The sequence below is a fragment of the Heptranchias perlo genome, chromosome 21 (assembly GCF_035084215.1).
Source record: "Heptranchias perlo isolate sHepPer1 chromosome 21, sHepPer1.hap1, whole genome shotgun sequence".
Taxonomy (NCBI): Eukaryota; Metazoa; Chordata; class Chondrichthyes; order Hexanchiformes; family Hexanchidae; genus Heptranchias; species Heptranchias perlo.
In genome coordinates this window covers 33,165,765-33,193,760 of record NC_090345.1, presented here as the reverse complement: position 1 = coordinate 33,193,760, position 27,996 = coordinate 33,165,765, and the positions used below count along the sequence as shown (strand labels likewise).

The following is a 27,996-nucleotide window of genomic DNA, read 5'->3' as shown; positions in this document are numbered from 1 at the left end:
GAATCGGGCCAGGACCTACTCCGTTAATGGTAGGGCGTTGGGGAGAGTTATAGAACAAAGAGATCTAGGAGTACAGGTTCATAGATCCTTAAAAGTGGAGTCACAGGTGGATAGGGTGGTGAAGAAGGCATTCAGCATGCTTGGTTTCATTGGTCAGAACATTGAATACAGGAGTTGGGATGTCTTGTTGAAGTTGTACAAGACATTAGTAAGGCCACACTTGGAATACTGTGTACAGTTCTGGTCACCCTATTATAGAAAGGATATTATTAAACTAGAAAGAGTGCAGAAAAGATTTACTAGGATGCTACCGGGACTTGATGGTTTGACTTATAGGGAGAGGTTGGATAGACTGAGACTTTTTTCCCTGGAGAGTAGGAGGTTTAGGGGTGATCTTATAGAAGTCTATAAAATAATGAGGGGCATAGATAAGGTAGATAGTCAAAATCTTTTCCCAAAGGTAGGGGAGTCTATAACGAGGGGACATAGATTTAAGGTGAGAGGGGAGAGATACAAAAGGGTCCAGAGGGGCAATTTTTTCACTCAAAGGGTGGTGAGTGTCTGGAACGAGCTGCCAGAGGCAGTAGTAGAGGCGGGTACAATTTTGTCTTTTAAAAAGTATTTGGACAGTTACATGGGTAAGATGGGTATAGAGGGATATGGGCCAAGTGCAGGCAATTGGGACTAGCTTAGTGGTATAAACTGGGCGACATGGACATGTTGGGCTGAAGGGCCTGTTTCCATGTTGTAAACTTCTATGATTCTATGATTCTATGTTGAACAGCAGACTCTAAACTTAGAGGATCCTCCAAAAGCGCAGCTGAAAGACATTGTATGACTGAATCACATTGTGCAGAAGGCCCCAGGTTCAGTTCTCAACCTGTGCTGAGTTTACTGATCTTGGCCAAAGCCGCACTAGGAATGCTATAACTGGTTCAGGGAAAGGCAGCCAAGGCTCCCCTCGTGATCGCTTTCCAATGGCACCTACTGGAAAATGCATGTGTGCAGAAATCTGGAGGGCACAATCTGGCACACCCGTATTGTCTCCTACAGTTGAATAGCCTATTACTCTTCACTGCCCAGGGTCACACGTGAGAAATGGCCACTTAGTCAAGGTTTTATAGGGTGACCAACTCCCATGGAACCACTTCCACCACACGAGTCACTGAGGGATGACTATGTCATGGGGATATGTTTTCAAAAAAGAACTGCCCTGGATAACTCTTTATTGATTTTTCCACGTCTTTAAGTCTTTACACTGTTAACAACAACTGACACCTGACATTTATAAACTGAGAAGTATAAAAAGGCTGATTTTTTATTCCAGGAGGAGTTAGACTTTAGTGTAACAATCTGCAGGCAAAAAATCAAGACTGTTGCACAAGGCTGAATTTTTAAAATATTATATATATATTTATATATATTGATAGCAACAAGATAGTACTGTGCATCTTAATATTGACATTATATTAATGGATTTAATAGATTTATTAGGTGGCCATAATCCCTGAATCACATAGTGCCAGTTGTTCTCGTCCTTGGCATCCACAAGATTTGCTTGTACAGCAGTAAAAATCCTTGTACACTGTCCTTGATGCTTGCGCCCCATCATATCTGTTGGAAGGGAGGCAATGAGATAAGACAGAAACTTACTGTAAACTCCTTGGAACTACGAGTTCTCCATTATATCATCATTTTGGATGCATTGACGCATAAGATGTATCAACAGATGATAATAAGAGCAATCTCTTCGAATACAGAACACATCCTGTTAACAATGTACATTTTTTTCCCAATTCTTTTCCAATTATACGTATCAGAACCCCTCCATGACCATTCCATAGATACGTACCATTCCGTTTGAACGAGAGCTTTGTGCTAAAAAATCTTGCAGGTGCAGCAGAGACCTTGGCCGGAGTCTGCTGCTGATTTTTTTATATTCGAAAACAGTTACACTGTGTTATTAAATAAGCCCTCAAGGTCTTTCAAATGGCATAAATGTGGATGGGAGACAGCTTCTCGGTACTCTGTCTGCAAGAAGGGTGAGTAGTACTTTTGTAGTTCAAATTAACTGGACACAATTCCTAACACAGAATAATATCGATGTAAAACTATACTGTTGAATGTTAATGTATTTTATTTCATCAGCAACGTTTCAAGTCTAGACTTAAGGAACAGATATGGATAGCTGGAACTTTATATGATAGCGGTACTGTACTATTACTTGGACTCACTCCTAGGATATTTCAACAAAACTTTTTTTTAAAAAAGAAAGCTTTTATAATGCGTATTTCCGTCATAACCGAATGTGTTTGTTGCACGGATATTCTCAATAGCTTGTAGTTTATATATACTTACATGGATAAATTTGTATTTGAGGTAAAGCTTCCATTTGTTACTGAGACTAAAAAAAAGCGGCACAAAATAGTCACTGCTTAATTATTTGCATTAGACCTATTCATTTTTCAATGTAATCATTTTGTTACGATTGGTCCATCCTTTCAGACCATACAGTTGAATGAATTTAGGGAAAGTTGCTTGTCCCATTTTAACAAACGCTTATAAATGGTTTTATTACAGGGCTGGACAGGACTTCCTTGAACTGCTCCTGTACTCGTTGTTCCTTTTTCCTATGCACATACCTCTTTGAGAATTTGGTCTAAAGAGGCATAGGGCATGGGAAAATGGGGCGATGGAGGCTGCGTCTTCTCGTCACTGCAAACCACGAAGAAGAGAAACTTGCTTCGCATCACATCCTGTTTAACCACTTTCCCTACGTGATTGGCATAATTTGTGAATGTTGTTCGTTTTCAATACGTTACTTCCATGGAAAATAAAACTATCGAATTCTTGTTGCCTCAATATATTTCTATACGTTTCCTCTAATAAAATCAACCATATTCAGATTCTGAGCCTGCGTGTTTTCTCTGTTTCGAAGTAATTTTCCATAGAGAATGCAAATCGAAAGTCACAGTAAAATTACATTTACTCGTGTACTGAATGGACGATGTACTTGTCTATTCAATACAGTACTGATTAAACCAAATGGGATTGCAGATTTTTTAATAATAACATTCTCTTCTACTACACAGGCATGTCAAAGATATGATAATGATATACAGTTTAGTATCAGTCACTATCAGCAGTGCAAAGCCCAAATCAAACGGCCATTCACACTGAGGAATCCTGATACTTTGGGACCAAATACATACACCCTAGTTCTGTACAAGTATTGCATACATGCATATTGTTATGCAGCTAAAATCATGTTAAGTTTAACATACTTCTGTGATGCTGATGCTCGACATTTAAAGGCCATAAATTTAAAACTGGAAAATATGCCAGGGTTTGAGATTATCAAAAATGTAAACCATTGCTTTACCGTATTCACTGCTCAAGTTTAAAGATGTGGAGATGCCGGTGATGGACTGGGGTTGACAATTGTAAACAATTTTACAACACCAAGTTATAGTCCAGCAATTTTATTTTAAATTCACAAGCTTTCGGAGGCTTCCCCCTTCGTCAGGTGAACGATGTGAAAATGTTTAAAGAAGCACGTGTAAATCCACAGTTGTATTTTTAAAAATGACATTGGTGAAAAAATATTGAAAATAACCCCATCAAAACCTACGGGTGAAACCTCTCATTAAAAGGTATAAAATTCTGACAGGGCTAGACAGACTGGATGCAGGGAGGATGTTTCCCCTGGCTGGGGGGTCCAGAACCAGGGGTCACAGGCTCAGGATACGGGGTAGGACATTTAGGACTGAGATGAGGAGAAATTTCTTCACTCAGAGGGTGATGAACCTGTGAAATTCTCTACCACAGAAGGCTGTGGAGGCCAAGTCACTGAATATATTTGAGATAGATTTCTAGACACAGAAGGCATCAAGGGGTATGGGGAGAGCGGGAATACGGTATTGAGATAGAGGAAAATCCATTATCATATTGAATGGCGGAGCAGGCTCGAAGGGCCGAATGGCCTACTTCTGCTCCTATTTTCTATGAAAGGGAGAAAAAGGAAAATTTTAAAAATGGGATTATAGATTAGGTGTCAGCAAGGATTGTCTTCAAGAACTTTCTGAGAGGTTTTATAGGTAATCCAAAGACTCACAACTTTATAACTCTATTTAACAAACACAATAAATGATTCCCTTTTAAATTGGAATTTGATTTTTTGTTTGTTCGGAACTTTCCGTGCGACTTTCTTTTCTTATCTTCCCCTTTTGTCCCTTTAAGAAGGTGTTGATCAATGGTCCGTGGTCGAGTCTGATAGTGGTCCGTGGTCAAGTAGCCATTAGGTACTATTATCCTGGGATTAGTGGGGGGTTTGAGATCACCGGCTCCTAGCACACAGATCTGCCATAGCAGGTGGTAGCCCTAGAGTAAATTTGCCGCATTCCCTAAGGCTAGCAAAAAAATATAATGGTTCTCCCTGGCTGCCTGCTTCAGGAAATCCCACAACTTTACTCAAGGGTTGTTGCTGGCAGTGGGAAATCTGCCCATCGGGTGCCCACGGCATAGACACCCCACTAAACGCAATATGAAACAACTATTATTCGTGTGTGAGGCTAAACAATGTATTGGCCTGCTATTTGACCGAGGGAGGCTTCACGGCTGAGCCTTATTCTGTCCTCGCTGGGGGAAGATTTTGTCAGTGTAACAAAATCCTGAAGTATTCTTTATAGGTGGATTTAGGATCTGGTTACACCTGCCCCACGGATGAAATCGTCCCCCTCCCTCATGTCCACGCACGCGGGCGCTTTTCAGCAGAGATAATAACAGAAAACGCTGGTAATACACTGCAGGTCAATATCTGTAAACAGGACAGACTGTGACAGTTGGGGCGTGTGACCCATTCCTTACAAACTCTTTACAGATATTAACTGACACACTGCGTGTTCCTAGTATTTTTTGTACGTAGTTTAGATTTGAAGATTTTTTAAATTTCACTTTCCAGCAGAGATCACCGAATACCACAGGAGCCAGAACCCTACTTGATTTTCCCTCTAAAGCAGGGGAAGGACAAACTTTTAAGGGTTTCCCCCCTGATATTTTAGATATTTCAGATTAAATTATTACAGACGCAGCATTAACCTTGCACCGCAATCTGCAGTTCTACCCTCCACTTCCATCGGCGGCGCCCACAGAGGGATTGGAGCATTTCCAAAACAACCTTCCTATACTTCAGATTTGGTTTGTCGCAATCTTCTACAATTATATTAATATCCCTTCCCCATTAAAGAAACTAAACATTTAACGTTTTAAATTAACAATTCGTGATGACAAGATCGCCGTGGGGCAAAAAATAAATCGTTACCGTCAGCCTCAGTACTCCAGTGAATTAGATGTTTGGCTCATTCAGCGCTGGCGGCACAAACGCGCATATAAATACAATAATAAATAAAGTTTAGACAGAGAGCATTGGCGGGTTATTTGATGGAGTAAGGGCTTCCCAGCTAACCCTTCCTCAATGTGAAAGAGTTTTTTTTCTGTGGACAAAGTGTAACAAAATCCTAAACTGTTCATTTGGAACAGGTTTAGGATCTGGTTCCAAATGTTCCACTATTTGGTTTCCCTCCCTTTACGTCCACACAGATGAATTTTTCAGGCACTTGTCGAAAAAAATGTTATTCTAAAATTGCGTTTTCCAAAACATTCATTTAAAAATAACTAGTTGGCAATGTGTGCACCTCCTTCCTCTTGACTAATGATTCAGAAACTAAAACAAGCAGACTGACAATTGTAACAAAGCCCTAACACGCAGAATATTATGAATTATATGTCCTCTGTTGATCAAACAAGCAAAATACCGCAGATGCTGTATATCTGAAGCAAACACGGACAATACTGGAAACACTCCGTAGGTCAACAGTCCTGAGTAGGGCTCTCACTTGAACCCTTGTTTGTTCTCTCCACGGTTGCTTTCTGTCTTACCAAGTGTTTCCAGCGTTTTCTGTTCTTTCGTCTTCTATTGATGCCGTTTTCATGTTACACCATTGCAAGACAAGCAGCTAAACTGCTGTCTAATTTCAACCTAAGAACACTTTGGTGTTATTCCGGCTGTGATACAATCTGGAGAAAACCGTTGGGCTTTTACCACTAATTCCAAGCAAAACTTTTGAAACTTTATTAAAGTTAGACCACCTGGATTCACTAAAATAAATATAAAAATGTTACCAGCCTCTGCAGACACTGAACAGAGTTTAATATTTGTATACCCATTCAATGAGCTCTGCTTTCCCTGGTTAGTGCGATAATTATGCTGTTTGTTTGCATCACTCCAAAAACAACATAACGCAATCCCAATTGCACCCCAAGACTTTTAACTGACCAGAGACTGGCAGCTGATGGGAACTATTCAATGCGTTTCCAACTGAAAATATGCGGAATATTTTACAGGTGTCCTAAGTATTTTGCCAAATCCTATAAATGGGATTACTAAAAGAACGGGAACAAAAACCCAATAACTATTTAATCCTGTTATTGGGAGAATTTTGTATTTTAAAACACAGCACAAAAATGAAGCGTGATTTAGTGATTTTGAAAAGTCGGTAAGATTTGGATACTTTTAATGAGATTGTGAGAATAGGTCCAAAATAGTGAGTCTTGGCAATCCCAATACCAACACATAGACACAACATTAGACTTGGATAAGGGGTAGGAATGTATTATGCTTGGCCTGGATCAGGATTTCTATGAGCCATTTGTTTTTATATGATTTTTTTTGAACAACCGATTATAGTTACAACTCAAAATCTTCTTCACTCGAGTGGATCATTTCTCTGTGAGTTGTTTTGACCTCGTGCCGGAGTTTTAAAATGATCGAAAACTTATAAATATGTATGGATTGCTATTGTGGAAATGTAGTAAGTGTTTAAAAAGTCGGCTCAGTTATAAAGCTGATTCTTGCATCCTCTGTAATTTGATGCCCCTTTTTAACAGTTTAGGCCTCTGAGGTTCTTCCACATTGAAGTGCAAGTTGGTAAATCTGGGGCTGAAGCAATGATCTCTTCATAGTTGGAAAATAGTTTGCATTTACAGACAATTAAAATAAGAAATAATACTTTTTCACGTTAAAAATATAGATAAAATTATCACATTCTATATAAGACCACACCTACCTGGATATATCTGACATTGCATATCACTTCATACCTGATGGTCTTTAAGTTAATGCAAAAACATCAACAGTCTGGATGTTAGAAGTAACTTCATAGGAAACATAAGGGTCACCTCTGCCCACGCAATAAAATGAGTGTTTTTTGTGAAAAAGAACATTATTTCCTTTCTTTAAAAGCAAGAAAAATCTTTATGTTTTGCAGACACTCAGCCGTGATTCACGTCTCACTTCTAAGACAATGCATTATTCAACTTTACCAGATAAATGGTTGAGGGGAGATTTAATAGAGGTGTTCAAAATCATGACGGGTTTTGATAGAGTAAATAAGGAGAAAATGTTTCCAGTGGCAGAAGGGTCAGTAACCAGAGGATACAGATTTAAGGTAATTGGCATAAGAACCAGAGGTGATATGAGGAAAAAATGTTTTATAGTGAGTTGTTATGATCTGGAATGCACTGCCTGAAAGGGTGATAGAAGCAGATTCAATAATAACTTTCAAAAGGGAACTGGATAAATACTTGAAGGGGGAAAAATTACAGGGCTATTGGGAAAGAGCAGGGGAATGGGACTAATTGGATAGCTCTTTCAAAGAGCCAGCATGGGCATGATGGACTGAATGGCCTCCTTCTGTGCTGTATTATTTTTTAATTATAGGAATGCAAACTTCCTGGAAATTCAGCTGTCATGAAATAAAACTTTTTTATCATTCAAGGAGTCAAAAAATTATGGTTGCAGAAGTGAACATAAGAAAACAGAAGTAATAGAGGCAGATCGTAGGAACACTGCTGTGATTTGTTGATTTTCTTAACATGGTGCTTGAAGATGTCAGTATCTGAGGTCACATCGGAAGGCAGAAGAACCACAAAATTGGACCGAATCATATTGAATGGAAACAACATAACAATGCTTATTCCTGTTGGTGAAGGTCCTGAAGTATGATTGGATTCCTGAGGCTTACAAATATAATGAATGTTTAACCTAATTCCCTCAAGGTAAGTGTTGTATTGCCCCTCTCCCCTTCCACGTCTCACATGCTACTGTTTGAGCTATAAAGTCCAACCTTTCCTGTGCAAATAATCACATCCCATTTTCCTCTCTTTCAATTTGGGTACCACAACACTTTTATATCGATTTTTTTCATACCAGAGTGTTAATGTATTTCAACTCCCATTAATCAGTAAGCCTACATCTGTGACATGGAATAGAAAGAGTCATCCTTGGCTCAGTAGTGGCTCTCTCGCTCAGAAAGTCATGGGTTCAAGCCACTCCAGAGACTTGAGTACATAATTCAGGCTGATATTTCGGTGCAGTACTGAGAGGGTGCTGCACTGTCGGAGACATCGTCTTTGCGATGAGACGTTAAACTGAGGCCTGTCTGCCCTCTCAAGTGGAAGTAAAAGATTCCATGGCACTATTCAAAAAAGAGCAAGGAGTTCTCCTGGTGTCCTGGCTAACATTCATTCCTCAACAAACATCATTTATCTCACTGCTGTTTGTGGGACCTTGCTGTGTGCAAATTGGCTGCCAGGTTTACCTACATTACAACAGCGACTACACTTCAAAAGTACTTCATTGGCTGTAAAGTGCTTTGGGATGTGAAAGACACTATATAAATGCAAGTCCTTTCCTTTCCTAAGGCATGGGGGTCAGCTTCCACGTGTATGCTGACAATATTCAGCTCAAATTCACCACCACCTTTCCTGACCCCTGCTCTACCAATGTGTTGTCAGACTGCTTGTCTGGCATCCAGTACTGGATTAGCTGCAATTTCCTCCAGTTAAACACCGTTAAGACTAATGCCATCACCTTCAGCTCCCACCACAAACTCCATAACCTCGCTACCAATTCCATTCCCCTCCACAGCTACTGCCTCGGGTTGAACCAGACTGTTTGCAACCCAGTATCCTATTTGATGCTGAGTTGAGCTTCCGATCCCATATCCCATTTCAGAAAGACCACCTACTTCCATTGCCATCACACTGACCATCTCAGCCTCTGCCTCAGCCATCTGTTGCTGAAACTCTCACCTGTGCCTTTATCACTTCCAGGCTTAACTATTCCAATGCTCTCCTGGCTAACTTCCAATCCACCATCTCCATAAACTTCAGCTCATCCAAAACTTTGCTGCCCATATCCAATCCCACACCGAGTGCCTCTCACCTATCACCATGTCGTAGGATCATAGAATGATATAGCACAGAAGGAGGCCATTCAGCCCATTGTGCCTGTACCAGCTACTTTGGAAGAGCTATCCAATTATTCCCACAACTGCACTACCCTCATCAACCCTCTCCATTACTTCATCAAAGGACTTAATCAAGTTAGTCTAGCAGAATTTGACTTTAACCAATCCATGCTGGCTTTCATATATTAAACCATACTTTTTCAAGTGTGGATTAATTTTGTCCCAGGTTATTATCTCCACAAGTTTCCCCACCACCGACATTAGACTAACTGGCCTGTGGTTGCCGGGTTTATCATTCTCCTCTTTTTTGAACAGGGGTGTAGCATTTGCAATTATCTAGTCCTCTGGCACCACCCCCTTATCTAGTGAGGATTGGAAGATAGTGGCCAGAGCCTCCATAATTTCCATCCTTACTTTCCTCAGCAACCTAGGATGCATCACATCCAGACCAGGTGACTTTTCTGCTTTGAGTACTGCCAACCTTTTAAGTACCTCCTCTTTATCTATTCTTATCCTATCCAACATCGCTACTACCTCCTTTTTTACTGTGATATTAGCAGAATCCTCTTCTTTTGTGTCCTTGCTACCTACATTGGCTCCCGATCCCCAATGCCTCCAATTTAAAATTCTCATCCTTTTCTTATATCCCTTCCTGGCCTTTTCCTCCTATCTCTGTAACCTTCTCCAGCTTTACAACCCTTCAAGGACTCTGTGTTCATTTGACTCTGGCTCTTGTGCATCCCCCCACTCCCTTTGCCCCATCATTGGTGACTGTGCCTTTAGCCATCCTAGCCCTAAGTTCCAGAATTCCCTCCCTAAACCTCTCCACCTCCCTCTCCTCCTTTACAACCCTTCTGAAAACCTACTTCTGACTAAACTTTTAGTCACCCCTCCTAATATCTCCTTCTTTGGCTCAGCAACACCTTGGAATGTTCTTCTACATTAAAGGCGCTATATAAATGCAAGTTGTTGTAGTAGTGGTCTGTTCCAACCAGACATTGCCCTCCATCCCCACTACCTCTCTCTGGATAATCTATCCTTTTAAAAAAAACCTTTGATCTTCTCTGACAGAAGAAAATACTTTTAGACCACCAGTGAGATACAACTGGCGCCAATTGTATTCATTGTGCAGTAAAGTGTTGAATAGCTGATTTGGTGAAGAATAATCGCTTATCATTTCAATTACAACGTCACAGTGTGATGTAGAGGACACTTTCCACTCCTCTAACCCCAAACTGTGACGTACAGGCAGCATCGGTGGAGAGAGAAGCAGAGTTGACGTTTCAGGTCGATGACCTTCCATCGGAACTGAAAGAAGTTAAGAGATTTGACCGTTTTTAAGCAAGAGTGTTTCCAGCAATTTGTTTTTATTCCAGATTCCTAGCATCGGCAGTATTTTCTTTTTGTGAAGTACAGGTACTTGCTGAGCAAAAAGATCTCAGCCATCTTTCAGCTGCTGGGACATGGTATATGCACTTGGGCGGGTTTGCTACTGCTATAGATGTGGAGATGCCGGTGATGGACTGGGGTTGACAATTGTAAACAATTTTACAACACCAAGTTATAGTCCAGCAATTTTATTTTAAATTCACAAGCTTTCGGAGGCTTCCTCCTTGGTCAGGTAAATGTTCAGGAGCTCCTTGAAGCCTACGCATTTATTACTTCACAGAACAATACATGGTGTTTACAGACTGTAAACACCATGTATTGTTCTGTGAAGTATAAATGCGTAGGCTTCAAGGAGCTCCTGAACATTTACCTGAGGAAGGAGGAAGCCTCCGAAAGCTTGTGAATTTAAAATAAAATTGCTGGACTATAACTTGGTGTTGTAAAATTGTTTACAACTGCTATAGATGACAGCGATGTGTCGTTCTTGGATCCGAGGCATGAGCCGGTCACAAAGTCTCCCTCCACAATTAAAAATATAAACAAACAAGGCCATTATAAACAAGTAACTAATAAATGGCAGCAAAAACATCCAGGATATTTTACGTCCCAATATCGATCTCAATTTAAAATATTATAACTTAGTACGATTCAGTCACTTGATGAAGTGACACGAATTTCCATGTCAGGTGAAGGCAAACTGTGAAAAAGTGATATTTATGCGGCACGTTTTTATCAAACCGAAAGCTTTACACCGGTTTTCGTGAAACCTTCACATGCTTTTGATCCTGAGGTGGATCACTTTCATCAAAGATAAAAGGCCGACTGTGCCTTAAAGAGAACGCTGATAGGTGTCTGCCTGTTAAATGAACCCAACTGATGTAAACCTGTTATAACGAACAGTTTGATCTGATTTAGCAACTGCTGTCGCCCATTTGAATCGTTACCGGTTCCCCGGCCCATTGCTGTAAATGTGTTGTGTTTGACGCTGTCAGATAACTGTGTCTGTAATCGCGGTGCAGTTGGATTCGCCGACAGGCGGGGACGCAGTGTTTATTTTGAGTTAATTCATCGCCAGCACTTATCGTTATATTGATAATGTTATTTTATTCCTAGTTGAACTTGGCGCCACATCTCGATATCCTCAATTTATCACGTCGTGTATTCGTTCGTGGCTCTTCTGTCGGATGTTACAAGGGGCTGGTGAGCCAAACTCTTGTTTATTGAAATCCTTTCTTTGATGTAGAAACAAATTTACTCATCAATGTAAAGGAAACGTCCCATAAATACTCAGTGTTTCTAAAACATCTGCAGATTTCTGTTCTACTGTTTTCAAAAGATGCTCGAAGCGGCATTTTCTGTCGAGTGGCTCGCTCAGAGCAGTCAGAGACTAAACGAGCCTGAAGAAGATTTAGCCCTCAGCCAGAGCCCGTTCAACCATTCAGCTCCCAGCAGCAAAACGCTTCAAGGTGAACAAGCGACTGGGCATCGTGACCAGCGCGGGTCCGAGAAGGCACATGGGAAAGACACAACGAGCCCCACTAAAGAAAGTGGCAGCTCAGTAACGAGTAGTAACCAGGGAGGCAAATCTCGACAGAGAGCTTCTGAAATCCGCGGTAAGTATTGATGGGAACAAAAAAATGAAGGGACACCCTGCTCTTGATGTACTGTCCGTTCAACTTTGATCATGGGTCTATTCGCCTTTTCCCATCTTAACTTCTTTTTGTTTAAATTTCCCATCCTATTGCTCAGTTTCTAGGCGGTTTATTTAGGATATTCACGTTATCGGCGTTTTATACATTACAATTGATTAGGAGAAGCTAAATGTATCTTGTAGTGTGTATCTTGCTGTAAATGTGTTATTCGGATGCGTTTGTTTGGTAACCTTAAACAGATGACCTTGCCGCACTGATGATAGGGGTGCGGGGTCTTTGCAGGTCCCGAGGTTTGAACAGGGGGAAGCTCAAGAAATTGTCCACACAGACCGACCATGGTTTGAACAGATACAATGAGCTGCATATTTGTGTTCCTGTGCAGTAGCCGATACCATCTGCAGCGCTAGCGCCTCCGGAGAGGTGGACAGTGACTCCAGGACCGAGAAATGGGCTGATCACCGCCGGCTCCGCACTATCTTCACAATGGAACAACTGCGCATGCTCGAGTTCAATTTCCAGCGCCAGCAATATCCGGGATCCTACCAGAGGCGGAGCCTAGCTGGAGAACTCAGCCTATCAGAGACACAGGTGAGACCAGGCTCCTTCCTATTCCCCACCTCAACCCTGTACTTATGTATCACAATCGAACAATGTGCATTTTAAACCCTTCATTGGTTTTTCAAATGTAGCCCTGTAGTTTTGGCCAACTAAATGAATGGGAAGGCAACCCACTGCCGTATAACCAGCCTTTCCAAGACATTGGAGAGTTTTCAATCCTATCTGCCAGCTAACCTGGCGAAAATTGGGAATTCTTGTGCAGATATCCAGGGAGCAAACGCACATTTTACTGTACTGATAAACAGTATGATGAAAGAGTTGGGCAGTGTAATGGTGGGGAAACTTTCTCTCACCATCCTTACCTATTCCCACACAGCAAGTTCCTTGATCTCAGTTATGGCATTGAAGGAAATAGAATAGAGTGCCAATGCTTTTCTTCACAGAAAACTGCAGAATGAGTCACTTATACCTGACATCCTAGTACTGGATTAAGGGAGGTATTGACAGAGATTTACAAGCTTTTGCAATACTGTAAATCTGCAATAGAAACAGAAAGTGCCAAAATACGCAACAGATAGGTTTTGGTTTTGAGTGTAGACCTTTCGTCAGAATAGAGCAGATTCTGACAGCATCTACACTTGAAACGTTAACCTAACTTTCCTCTTTACAGATATTGACAGACTGCTGTGTAGTTCTAGAATTTGCTGTTTATTTTAGTGTGTATGGCGTGGTGGTAATCATCAAGAAGATTTTTTTATTATAAAACAGCGACAAAGGAAATCTGACTGACAGGCAGTAGACACGGTCATTTTTTTGGTAATGTTTGAACTTTTCTATTGATTTCAATGGGGGTCATTAATAGTTCTCATTTAGTCCTTCTAGCTGAACCCTCCAGCTATGTAGCACTGTGGCTCTGGTCTGATAATAAAACCTCTATTGCCATCCATTCTCCCCATACGATAAGATCCCAACAGCACACCCCCAGTGCTACAGCACTGTGGTATCCCCTTCCCAAGTGCAGCCTGATCTGCAACCCCTCCCCCCTCGAGTTCTCCCAGGTCCTTGCTCCCAACCCAATGCTCTCATATCTCATGATTCCAATTATGAACACTCCTAGACCCTCCATAGTACCATCTCACCGCAGAATTCCTTTCCCAGTACTCCCAGATATAAACATTACACTCCAGCAGCATCTCCCTATTACTGGTGCATTTCGAAATACTAATCCTAAACCTCATAACCCTCTTCCAGTACTCCTACATCCCACTACCACCATCCCAGTGCTCCCTCAGGCCAGTACCCCTCTTTTGCACTGATATCCTAACACTTTACCACTCCTTCCAAATCTCAGCTCCCCCACCCCACTCCTACCACACCCTAATATCCCCCTTCTTACTGGAGTCACATTGTTCATGTCAGTTTGACATTCCAGAACTATCCTTCCACTTCCTTTGTACCCTGGGAATCCCCCAATACTCACGTATCCCCTCACTACCCCCTGCCCTTCACTCCCATACCCCTAGGATCTCAGTACTGCGACATGGCAAAACTCCCTCTCCAGTACAAAGCCACCTCCATTCCTCTTAAATCACATAGCACCACTTCCACATTTCCCGCATCTTGGCACCATTCTCTCACCACTGCCATCCCCACACACTATTCACATATCCTGTATCTCCCTGTGCAATCTATCAACAACCTAGAAATTACTTTCCTACATCTATAAATCTCCTTAAGCTTTCCCTGCTCCTTCTCACTCAATCAAAACTTATGCTTTACTACCCATTTGCCATCATCGCCCTCTTTGCTACTTGCCACCACGAATCTCTCGGCACTTACGTTCTTTATTCCTCCTTCCTCCATTACCATTTTATAACTTTCCAGCACTCAATCCAACCTTCCTCCTCCTGTCACATATGCAGCATCTATTAAGTCATGGCAGGAGATCCCAGACCCGTGTCATGTTCCTCTTGTGGGATGTGGGAATTCAGGGATCCTTCCTGTGTCCCTGGTTCCTTCACCTACGGGAAGTGTGTCCAGCTGCAGCTACTGTTTGACCGCTTGACGGCTCTGGAGCTGCGGATGGACTCACTTTGGGGCATCCACGATGCTGAGGAAGTCGTGGATAGCACGTTCAGTGAGTTGGTCACACCACAGATAAAAATTACTGAGGGAGATAGTGAATGGGTGACCAACAGACAGAGGAAGAGTAGGAAGGCAGTGCAGGGGTCCCCTGCGGTCATCTCCCTCCAAAACAGGTATACCGTTTTGGATACTGTTGGGGGAGATGGCTCACCAGGGGAAGGTGACAGCGGCCAGGTTCATGGCACCGTGGCTGGCTCTGCTGCACAGGAGGGCAGGAAAAAGAGTGGCAGAGCTATAGTGATAGGGGACTCGATTGTAAGGGGAACAGACAGGCGTTTCTGCGGACGCAACCGAGACTCCAGGATGGTATGTTGCCTCCCTGGTGCAAGGGTCAGGGATGTCTCGGAGCGGCTGCAGGACATTCTGCAGGGGGAGGGTGAACAGCCAGTTGTCGTGGTGCATATAGGTACCAACGATATAGGTAAAAAACGGGATGAGGTCCTACAAGCTGAATTTAGGGAGTTAGGAGTTAAATTAAAAAGTAGGACCTCAAAGGTAGTAATCTCAGGATTGCTACCAGTGCCACGGGCTAGTCAGAGTAGGAATGACAGGATAGCTAGGATGAATACGTGGCTTGAGAGATGGTGCAAGAGGGAGGGATTCAAATTCCTGGGCCATTGGAACCGGTTCTGGGGGAGGTGGGACCAGTACAAATTGGACGGTCTGCATCTGGGCAGGACTGGAACCAATGTCCTAGGGGGAGTGTTTGCTAGTGCTGTTGGGGAGGGTTTAAACTAATGTGGCAGGGGGATGGGAACCGATGCAGGAAGTCAGTGGGAAGTAAAGTGGTGACAGAGACAAAAGGCAGTAAGGGAGAGTGTACAAAACATGACCGGACAGATGGTCTGAGAAAGCAGGGCAAAGACCAAGGGAAGTCTAGATTAAACTGCATTTATTTCAATGCAAGAAGTCTGATGGGCAAGGCAGATGAACTCATGGCATGGATTGATACATGGGACTGGGATGTTATAGCTATTACTGAAACATGGCTAAGGGAGGGGCAGGACTGGCAGCTCAATGTTCCAGGGTACAGATGCTATAGGAAAGATAGAGCAGGAGGTAAGAGAGGAGGGGGAGTTGCGTTCTTGATTAGGGAGAACATCACAGCAGTAGTGAGAGGGGATAAATCCGAGGGTTCGCCCACTGAGTCTATATGGGTAGAACTGAAAAATAAGAAGGGAGAGATCACTTTGATAGGATTGTACCACAGACCCCCAAATAGTCAACGGGAAATTGAGGAGCAAATATGTAAGGAGATTACAGACAGCTGCAAGAAAAATAGGGTGGTAATAGTGGGGGACTTTAACTTTTCCAACATTGACTGGGACAGCCATAGCATTAGGGGCTTGGATGGAGAGAAATTTGTTGAGTGTATTCAGGAGGAATTTCTCATTCAGTATGTGGATGGCCCGACTAGAGAGGGGGCAAAACTTGACCTCCTCTTGGGAAATAAGGAAGGGCAGGTGACAGAAGTGTTAGTGAGGGATCACTTTGGGACCAGTGATCATAATTCCATTAGTTTTAAGATAGCTATGGAGAATGATAGATCTGGCCCAAAAGTTAAAATTCTAAATTGGGGAAAGGCCAATTTTGATTGTATTAGACAGGAACTTTCAGAAGTTGATTGGGAGAGTCTGTTGGCAGGCAAAGGGACGTCTGGTAAGTGAGAGGCTTTCAAAAGTGTGTTAACCAGGGTTCAGGGTAAGCACATTCCTTATAAAGTGAAGGGCAAGGCTGGTAGAAGTAGGGAACCTTGGATGACTCGGGAGATTGAGGCCCTAGTCAAAAAGAAGAAGGAGGCATATGACATGCATAGACAGCTGGGATCAAGTGGATCCCTTGAAGAGTATAGAGATTGCCGGAGTAGAGTTAAGAGAGAAATCAGGAGGGCAAAAAGGAGACATGAGATTGCTTTGGCAGATAAGGCAAAGGAGAATCCAAAGAGCTTCTACAAGTACATAAAGGGCAAAAGAGTAACTAGGGAGAGAGTAGGGCCTCTTAAGGATCAACAAGGTCATCTATGTGCGGAACCACAAGAGATGGGTGAGATCCTGAATGAATATTTCACATCGGTATTTACGGTTGAGAAAGGCATGGATGTTAGGGAACTTGGGGAAATAAATAGTGATGTCTTGAGGAGTGTACATATTACAGAGAGGGAGGTGCTGGAAGTCTTAACGCGCATCAAGGTAGATAAATCTCCGGGACCTGATGAAATGTATCCCAGGACGTTATGGGAGGTTAGAGAGGAAATTGCGGGTCCCCTAGCAGAGATATTTGAATCATCGACAGCTACAGGTGAGGTGCCTGAAGATTGGAGGGTAGCAAATGTTGTGCCTTTGTTTAAGAAGGGCAGCAGGGAAAAGCCTGGGAACCACAGACATCTGTAGTGGGTAAGTTGTTAGAGGGTATTCTGAGAGACAGGATCTACAGGCATTTGGAGAGGCAGGGACTGATTAGGAACAGTCAGCATGGTTTTGTGAGAGGAAAATCATGTCTCACGAATTTGATTGAGTTTTTTGAAGGGGTAACCAAGAAGATAGATGAGGGCTGTGCAGTAGACGTGGTCTACATGGACTTTAGCAAAGCCTTTGACAAGGTACCGCATGGTAGGTTGTTATATAAGGTTAAATCTCACGGGATCCAAGGTGAGGTAGCCAATTGGATACAAAATTGGCTTGACGACAGAAGACAGAGGGTGGTTGTAGAGGGTTGTTTTTCAGACTGGAGGCCTGTGACCAGCGGTGTGCCTCAGGGATCAGTGCTGGGTCCGCTGTTATTTGTTATTTATATTAATGATTTGGATGAGAATTTAGGAGGAATGGTTAGTAAGTTTGCAGATGACACCAAGATTGGTGGCATCGTGGACAGTGAAGAAGGTTATCTAGGATTGCAACGGGATCTTGATAAATTGGGCCAGTGGGCCGATGAATGGCAGATGGAGTTTAATTTAGATAAATGTGAGGTGATGCATTTTGGTAGATCGAATCGGACCAGGACCAACTCCGTTAATGGTAGGGCATTGGGGAGAGTTATAGAACAAAGAGATCTAGGAGTACAGGTTCATAGCTCCTTGAAAGTGGAGTCACAGGTGGATAGGGTGGTGAAGAAGGCATTCGGCATGCTTGGTTTCATTGGTCAGAACATTGAATACAGGAGTTGGGATGTCTTGTTGAAGTTGTACAAGACATTAGTAAGGCCACACTTGGAATACTGTGTACAGTTCTGGTTACCCTATTATAGAAAGGATATTATTAAACTAGAAAGAGTGCAGAAAAGATTTACTAGGATGCTACCGGGACTTGATGGTTTGACTTATAGGGAGAGGTTGGATAGCCTGAGACTTTTTTCCCTGGAGAGTAGGAGGTTAAGGGGTGATCTTATCGAAGTCTATAAAATAATGAGGGGCATAGATAAGGTAGATAGTCAAAATCTTTTCCCAAAGGTAGGGGAGTCTATAACGAGGGGACATAGATTTAAGGTGAGAGGGGAGAGATACAAAAGGGTCCAGAGGGGCAATTTTTTCACTCAAAGGGTGGTGAGTGTCTGGAACGAGCTGCCAGAGGCAGTAGTAGAGGCGGGTACAATTTTGTCTTTTAAAAAGCATTTGGACAGTTACATGGGTAAGATGGGTGTAGAGGGATATGGGCCAAGTGCAGGCAATTGGGACTAGCTTAGTGGTATAAACTGGGCAACATGGACATGTTGGGCCGAAGGGCCTGTTTCCATGTTGTAAACTTCTATTCTATCAAACTCTAACATGACCATTTTGAAAGCAAATCTTTCACTTAAAACTCAATAATCTAAATGGTCATAAAGTTGTGTGCAGTAGGTATATGCCCAAATTTCCAATATACTCTACTGGCAGACGATGCTTCCACCAGCAGCACAAAGTCGGAGAATTACTCCTGTTAATACAAGTACATACAGCCATAGATTTCAAGGCTATAATGCCACTAACACTCCCATAATAATCTGTAGTGAAAACATAATTTGACTTATTCAATCACCATAAATCAATGGCCTCATAATATATTGCTTGTTACATGGGTTCAAGCAACATATCCTCTGACTCGAGTAATCCCATGGGAGATCTGCTGGTGTTTGTTAAAAACAAAGAGCTCTTCTATTCCCAGCGTGTGCTGAAGTAACCAATTACAGCAGGGACAGCAGTTGGGGCACAATTGGCCTTAGAGATCCTGGGCTATGGAGGGAACTAAGTCAGCCATGATCCCTTCTCTTGAATGCTATCCAGTGACCCCCTTCTAGAAAATATCCATTGATGTCGATTTTGGGAGAAATAGGATCAGACTTTGTTGCGCACTCCCCAAAGTCGAATGGCATGGCGACATTCAATATTCAGGCTCACACAGGGACAGTGGTAATTTGAGCAAGTTAGCAGAGGGGGCTGGCGGCCATAGAATCATACCCCAGCGTAAGTCATCAGCGGCAGGTTGGATGGGGCCAAAACTGGAAGCAAAAAAATTTGTGCTTGCTGACACCATGTTAATGTTCTAATATTACAGGGTAAGAATAAGAAGATGCTGCAGGCCCACAGGTTTCTACACAAGCTTCTGATGTCAATCATGCTATCTACACACTGAATAGGACAGGCACATCCTCACAGGGTGGTTGGACGGGTGAAGGGAAACTTGTAATTTGTGCTCATGTACTTAAACTGGCTCCAACCCATATGGCCTATTAGTGGTGTGATCTATTATTTTATGTCCTTTTTTAGGTAAAAACCTGGTTTCAGAATCGTCGAATGAAACTCAAACAGCAGCTTCAAGATGCTCAGGCTGAGGCATTTAAACCCAGATTGTTCCTTCAGTATTTCTCTCATCCATATCTCTCCATTCGCAGCTTGTATCACATGGCCGATTCCAGCTTTCTTCCTCATGGCTGTTCCTTGTTGATTCCACCCATACCTCACTATCTAATAAAGGAGTAAATCTATGGCAATGTAAGATGCACATCAAATGGAAAATTATGAACATTCTTTCATCATGCAATATATTATAGTGTATTTATTTTTCTCATGTATTTTTGCAATCAATTATAGGATATTATTGCATTTATATGTACTAAATCTTGATGTATTGCTAAATTTTGAAGAGCAATCAGTCGTGTACAATCTGGTCCAAATCAGATTGTGCTACAGAGGGAAAAAGCATTGTTTTGCGCTGTTGTGATGCACATTCCCCTTTATTGAAACTTGTGTGGAATCTTTCAAAACACTTACATTTAAAATATGTTCTCAAATAAACATCACAAGAATATATAGGAAACTTCATGGCAGTGCCTCTATTTCTGGAAACAGAAAGCTCCTGGTTCATAATATCGTATACACAGGATAAAATATTTGGACCCATTTCCCTGTGGTTCGCTTCAATTAATTTGTAAGTTCTAATCATTTCTTCTTCTGTCCCTCCAATTTCTCCCTTGATCACTCCAGTCATGACTCATACTGGGTTGCGAGTTTGTAGAAATCAGTGGCCACCAATACTTCCTCCCCCAAATGGCAGTTTTTCCTAAATATTGTGGGTTAGTCATAGCTGTCCTGAACTGTCACTGGACAGCAATCATGAGTGGGAACCCTGGCCAATTCCTTTGTTTCTTGAGAGCTTGTAATGCTTCCTCTTCTGAGGTTTGTAAATCAGCATAAATCAGGAAAAGTATTTTTATGCATAACTCTGTGACCTTAATATTGGTCAGTTGTTTTCATCAACACCTGTATATTATATTATTGAACTTAATTTACAATGGAAGTTGTAATGGGATAGGAAAAACATACAAATAAAAGCAATGTAATTTTAATAATTTGGTTTCCAGTGAAAGTTATGCTTGACCAACCTTATTGAATTCTTTGAAGAACTAACAGAAAGAGTAGGCAAGGGTAATCCAGTAGATGTAATATATTTGGATTTTCAAAAGGCCTTCGATAAGGTTGTAGACTTATGACTATGGTCAGACAATGTGGAGTCAGGAGGCAGGTAGCAGAATGGATAGCAAGCTGGCTACAAAACAGAAAACAGAGTAGAGGATAAGGGTCGCTACTCAGACTGGCAAAGGGTGGGAAGTGGTGTTCCATATGGATCGGTGCTGGGACCACTGTTGTTCACTATTTACATTAATGATTTGGACTCGGGAATCGGAAGTACAATTTCAAAATTTGAGGGCAACACTGAATTTGGGGTATAGTTACTATAAAGGAAGAATGCATCAAAATGCAAGAAGACATTAATAAACTTGCAGAATAGGCGTGTAATTGCCAAATAAATTTCAATATAGATAAGTGTGACGTGGAGCATTTTGGTAGGAGGAATAAAGAGGCCACATATTGTTTAGATACAAGAGTCGAAATGGGTTAGAGGAGCAAAGGGATCTCGGGGTACAGATACATAAATCACTAAAAGTAGCGATGCAAATTAATAAGGCCATAAAAAAGGCAAACCAAGCTCTGGGGTTCATTTCTAGAGGGATAGAATTGAAAAGCAGTGAAGTTATGTTAAACATGTATAGGACCTTGGTTGGACCACACTTGGAGCACTGTGCACAACTCTGGACTCCATATTATAAAAAGGATATAGAGGCCTTGGAGAAGGTGCAAAAAAGATTCACTAGGATGATACCAGAATTGAGAGGATATACTTATCAGGAAAGGCTAAACAGGCTGGGGCTCTTTACTCTAGAAAAGAGAAAGTTGAGGGGTCTTAAATTAATGAAAAGTTTTGATAGGGTAGATGTAGAGAAAATATTTCCATTTGTGGGGGAGCCCAAAACTAGAGGTCATAAATATAAGATAGTCATTAATAAATCCAATAGGGAATTCAGGAGAAACATCTTTACCCAAAGAGTGGTAAGAATATGGAACGCACTACCACAAGGAATTGTTGTGGCAAATAGTATAGATGCATTTAAGGGGAAGCTAGATAAGCACACGAGGGAGAGAAAGTAATGGAAGGATATGGTGATAGGGTTAGATGAAGTAGGGTGGGAGGAGGCTCGTCTGGAGCATAAATACCAGCATAGACCAGTTGAGCCGAATGGCCTGTTTCTGTGCTGTAGAATCGATGTAACTCAATGTAATTATTTGAATACAACAGCAATAGATTACTCAATTCAATGGCAAATTTGTTCAAATGGTGATATTAAGTTCTGTTAAAGATATGGGCCCTAAAATTATGCTGTCGGGTGTTAACAGTCAAATGCTTGATGCACTCAGTTGAAATTCCTCTCTTTCTTTCAGAAGGTTCAGCAGAGGCATTAACTCATTCATTTCAAGCAGGTTAATGCCTCTGCTCAAATAAGTGAGTGAGGAATTTTAGATAAATGTGTTAAGCATTGTAATTTAGCATCCCACGGCATAACTTATCGAGCATGCGATTAGAGTAATTAATAAACGCTGGATTACTTCTATTGTAATGAAAATGAGAAAGAAATCACAGCAAGCATTCTACTACAGTAGGTAAATAAATTATATTTCATTAAGCCATTACACGAACACAAAGGGAAATTTTTCCACTGAAAACAGGTGAGAGCTTTGTTTTATTACAATATATTGTAGTGACATGCTTATGCCCACAAGCACAGTTTTTGAAAGAAAGACTTGTATTTATATAGCGCCTTACACGACCTCAGGATGTCCCAAAGCGCTTTACAGCCAATTAGGTACTTTTGAAGTGTAGGCACTGTTGTAATGTAGGAAACACTGCAGCCAATTTGCATCCAGCAAGGTCTCACAAACAGCAATGTGATAATGACCACATAATCTGTTTTAGTGATGTTAGTTGAGAGATAAATATTGGCCCGGCCACCAGGGAGAACTCCCCTGCTCTTCTTCAAAATAGTGCCATGGGATCTTTTACGCCTACCTGAGAGGGCCTCAGCTTAATGTCTTACCCAAAAGATGGCACCTCCCTCAGTACTGCACTGGAGTGTCTGATTTTTGTCAGGATCAAGCTGTGCCTTAAATGTGCCCATCTTAAAATGATGTGGAGATGCCGGTGATGGACTGGGGTGGACAAATGTAAGGAATCTTACAACACCAGGTTATAGTCCAACAGTTTGATTTGAAAATCACACCTGACGAAGGAGGAAGCCTCCAAAAGCTTGTGATTTTCAAATAAAACTGTTGGACTATAACCTGGTGTTGTAAGATTCCTTACATTCATCCTAAAATGGGCCTTGGGGACAAGCAAATTCTGGCCTGATAGGAAGTCAGCATTTAAAGGGGGACCTGTTGCTTTTGAAAAAATATTGAAGTGATTTTCCTTTAGATCTGTGCTAGGTGTTACTATCGATAATTTTTTTGGGATGTTTTTGCCCAAATTTTGGCTGCCACATTTTTGGTTGTGACTGTCACCAGACCCCAGACTCTCTTTGACTGCGATCAGGCTGTGGACTGCTCACCACTGTCAATAAGCTGTATTCATGGACTTGTATAGTCATGCATAAGTCACTAAGTTTGTTCATGTAACACAAAGCTACTTCTCTGTGTACACTGCATGCACATATTGGCTGCAACCCTGGGCTCCTTTCCTGTCGCTCACCACACAGTCCTTTTCTGCACCACCCCCCCCCTGCCCCCCGTCCCCCTGCTATCATCAATAACTTACTAAGACTCTATTCTATCGCATCATGGCCCAAATCACCTCCTGCTACTGGTTCACTGAGCTCCTTTCACAATGCCTCCCCAAGAATTGAGTCCATCCTGAGTGAGCCCATAGATTTTCTCTGCTCTACTGGAAGCATTTTCCACTGCAGCCAACACAGGTTTCTGCCACTGCCTCGTTCTCCTATCATGACACAAATACGGCCAACCTTCCTTTCTAGGAATGAATCTCTGTAACCTTCACCCTGTCCTTTTACTCCACAACAGTTTGATCAGGCTGCCAAATAGAAATAGTCAACAAGTTTATTTTTCTATGTACTGCACTTCAACCCATTCTTGAACAGGAAAGGGGAGGAGTTAAGCGATGTCTCTTGACTCCAAGATGACACATCTGGTAAGGAACAATTGGAATGAGTCATCCCTCCCTGGCGGGCTTGCTACTATATGTGACCACAATGCTCCTGGGTGCAGTTGATAAGTGACCAGTGACCAGTGAGCCTGACACATTGAAAGGTAGAAAAACAGAAAATGCTGGAAAAGCTCAGTAAGTGAGGCAGCATCTATGGAGAAAGAAACAGAGTTAATGTTTCAGGTCGAAGGCCTTTCGTCAGAACTGGAAGAACAACATCTTCCAGTTCTGAAAAAAGGCCTTCGACCTGAAACATTAACTCTGTTTCTTTCTCCACAGAAGCTGCCTCACTTGCTGAGCTTTTCCAGCATTTTCTGTTTTTATTTTAGATTTCCAACATCCACAGTATTTTGCTTTTGCCATTGAAAGGTATACGGGAACATGGGATTCTCCCCCTCAGCTCCAGAAAGCCATGTTCGCCAATATCCCAATTAATACATGGTCCTTGTCTGACAACCAGCAGGAAGTTTACCATGCCCAGTGCTGGTAAGCTGTGATGTTTTAACCCTGCTAAACTTCAACAGTACCCCTACACACACTTGGTGGTCCCTAAGCATCGGCTTTTGCCATCTGAAAGAACTTTCTCGACCTCAGGACCTCACAAAGCGCTTTACAGCCAATTACGTATCTTTTGACGCGTAGTCACTGTTTTAATGTAGGAAACGCGGCAGCCAATTTGAACACAGCAAGGTCCCACAAATATCGATGAAAGCGTCTACAGTCTGCTGCTCTCTGGGTTTAAGTTTGCCCCCATATGGAGAGAAAGTGCACTCAATATCAAGCTAAGAGGAACTCGACTTGTGTGGGTTTCTCAGTAATTTAATTTGGAGGCACTGAAGAATTACAATGGATTCCTTGCATGTTAGGCAGCTGGCTAACCAAGAAAAGAGCGAAGAGTTGCTCAGGTCACTGCGGGCCTGAGCACATCCAGTGCCAATGAAGGTAAATTAGGATTTTCTCCACTTGTGTTTCGTCATTTTCTATGACCACTGGACACTCCACTGCAGGAGGAACCTTTCAAGTCGCTTCACAGCTGCTGTAAAGGTAGAAAGGATCACGTGATCGGCCGTTATTCCTTACTTCTAACGAAATAATCATTCTCAGGATTCATGTTTTAAAAAGATGAACATCCCCATGATTGTCATATTACAAAAAAAACGATCTCACCCATTTAAAAAAAAACGAGTTGCAGCCCCCCTGAAACCAAGAATCCATCTTAACCCCATAGATTCAGTCACATTTGTGGGGCAGGGCTGTGTTAGGAGATAATTCACTCTATTTTAAACAAAATGTTTAGGATTTTAATACCATCAATTCCATCGACGAATGGAAAACGTTAGAAAATCGTATGTACTGTTAGTCACTTTAAATGTTTCTGCCCAAAGTAATATTAGAGGGGGGAAGATTGCAACTTTCAACCAGTTGTAACTTTTAAAAGCAGTAAGTTCGCCTTCTGTTTAATATCACAGCTGCATTTTCGCACTGAGATGGGCGCCAAGAGTCTGGCGCTTAAGTGTTAATATAACTCGTTAGTTTTGTGGTTGTTCCGATCGTTTGACTATGATCAAAGTCTTGTGGAAAGGGAAAACAGTAATACTATCCAAACAAATGCAAATTGAAGTGTTTACAAATCATTTACAGTACTGTCAGATTGTTCCTAATCCCTAAAAGAGCCATCACTGATATATTAGAAGTTATGGTAAACCTGACGGCAATGGATAGCCGTGACCAGAGGTTTGTTTGAAGATCCAGTCACTGTTAGATCAGAGTAAATCGCAATTTTCCACATTTCAGCAAGCAGTTCTGGTAATACCACCACAAAACGAGCGACAGGTGGCGCTGAGTGTGGGTATAGGCTCTGTCCAATGTACCCCCCCCCCAAATATCTGTAATTCCCCAAAAAGTCTGAATTTCTAAATATCTGTTTTGAGGAATAATTTACAAAAGACCCTTCGGGTCTTCTACAATAAATACGGTCATTTAGTTCGGCTAATGCCTAGTATTGGTTGCCCTCACAGTGCAGCAATGTGTATAACGTCCCTTCAATTTGTGAAATACATAAAATAATTATAGGCATTGATTGCAGAAATGCTCGGCACATTTGAAGTTGTTGAGATGTTTTACACTGTGCAAATTAGTTACCGTATCTGCCTACAGAACATTCACTGCCCTTCAAAAGTAATTCATTGACTGTGAAGCGTTTGAGATGCCTTGAGGATACAAGTATTTTTTTTCTTCTGAGGGGTGCATTTCTGTGTTTTAACATTGGGCCAGATGCATTTCATATTTCAGAAATCCGCTTGAGCCCAGTCCAGATGTGTATACATTATATATCCCGTGGCATTACTTTCATTGAGTCTGAGGATACATGGGTTTATAATAATAGGAGTGTTTATGTCATGCAGGGAACAACATCAGGGCCACTGATTTAGTGACCGAATAAAACTTATTCCATTTTTATAAAGTGACATTTCCTGGTGCTTTGGATTGAATTCGACGTGAACGTTCCCTACATATAAGCCAATAGCCACCTAATACCATGGTAATGTAGTGATTATGGCACTGGACTAGTAACCCAGAGATCATGGAGAAACTGATCTTCACCAGTAGCACGAAACGGGCTCATAGTGGATCGACTTCAATGGAAAAGAAAATCAGATGTGGTGTAAAGCAGGTTGTCAATTTGCTATCAGCCCTTTTCACCGTACTGGCAAAGGCGAGTTTCATCTCCCATGTTCAATTTACACCATGGCAAGTTATGAAATTGAATTCAATAAATCTGGTAATTTAAGGTTAAAAACACAACTAGTTTACTAATGGCACTTTCCAACCTTCCGGACTCAACATTGATTTCAATAACTTCAGATCATAACCATTGCTCCCATTTTTTCGGTCAGCTCGTGCTGGTAATGGTTCTGCTGCTGCCATTTACATAGAAACATAGAAAATAGGAGCAGGAGTAGGCTATTTGGCCCTTTCAGCCTGCTCCGCCATTCAATATGATCATGGCTGATCCTCTATCTCAATACCATGTTCCCGCTCTCTCCCTATACCCCTTGATGCCTTTTGTGACTAGAAATCTATCTAGCTCCTTCTTAAATATATTCAGTGACTTGGCCTCCACAGCCTTCTGAGGTAGAGAATTGCACAGATTCACCAACCTCGGAGTGAAGAAATTTCTCCTCATCTCAGTCCTAAATGTCCTACCCCATATCTTGAGACTGTAACCTCTCGTTCTGGACCCCCCAGCCAGGGGAAACATCCTCCCTGCATCCAGTCTATCTAGCCCTGTCAGAATTTTATATGTTTCAATGAGATCTCCTCTCATTCATCTAAACTCGAGTGAATACAGGCCGAGTCGACCCAATCTCTCCTCATACGACAGTCCTGCCATCCCAGGAATCAGTCTGGTGAACCTTCGCTGCACTCCCTCTATGGAAAGTATATTCTTTCTTAGGGAAGGAGACCAAAACTGCACACTATACTCCAGGTGTGGCTTCACCAAGGCCCTGTATAACTGCAGTAGGACATCCTTGCTCCTGTACTCAAATCCTCTTGCAATGAAGCCCAACATACCATTTGCCTTCCTAACTGCTTGCTGCACCTGCATGATGCTTTCAGTGACTGGTGTACAAGGACACCCAGGTCCCTTTGTACATCAACATTTCCCAATCTATCACCATTTAAATAATACTCTGCCTTTCTGTTTTTCCTTCCGAAGTGGATAACTTCACATTTATCCACATTATACTGCATCTGCAATGTATTTGCCCACTCACTTAACTTGTCTAAATCACCTTGAAGCCTCTTTGCATCCTCCTCACAACTTACGATCCCACCTAGTTTTGTGTCATCAGCAAACTTGGAAATATTACATTTGGTTCCCTCATCCAAATCATTGATATATATTATGAATAGCTG

The 27,996-nt window shown here is 42.0% G+C and overlaps 1 protein-coding gene and 1 long non-coding RNA gene across 4 annotated transcripts; both read left to right on the top strand.

The window, feature by feature from the left end:
* The first annotated feature begins 1,630 nt into the window (after positions 1-1,630).
* LOC137340324 (uncharacterized) lies at positions 1,631-2,906 on the top strand. Its single transcript, XR_010966778.1, has 2 exons — positions 1,631-2,042; positions 2,581-2,906. It is a non-coding gene; the product is annotated as an uncharacterized lncRNA (long non-coding RNA).
* A 5,158-nt stretch (positions 2,907-8,064) lies between these two features.
* LOC137340323 (homeobox protein vex1-like) lies at positions 8,065-20,852 on the top strand. 3 transcript variants are annotated; one of them, XM_068002747.1, is made up of 4 exons: positions 8,065-8,115; positions 11,811-12,310; positions 12,732-12,937; positions 19,791-20,852. In XM_068002747.1, exons 2-4 carry the CDS (start codon positions 12,034-12,036, stop codon positions 20,001-20,003), a joined length of 696 nt encoding a protein of 231 aa, XP_067858848.1. In that variant the 5' UTR covers positions 8,065-8,115; positions 11,811-12,033; the 3' UTR covers positions 20,004-20,852. The 3 variants fall into 3 exon arrangements, with proteins under 3 accessions (XP_067858848.1, XP_067858850.1, XP_067858849.1); XM_068002748.1 differs by lacking the exon at positions 8,065-8,115 and having other exon boundaries at positions 11,742-11,897; positions 12,009-12,310; XM_068002749.1 differs by lacking the exon at positions 8,065-8,115 and having other exon boundaries at positions 11,738-12,310; positions 12,735-12,937.
* The last annotated feature ends 7,144 nt before the right edge of the window (positions 20,853-27,996 follow it).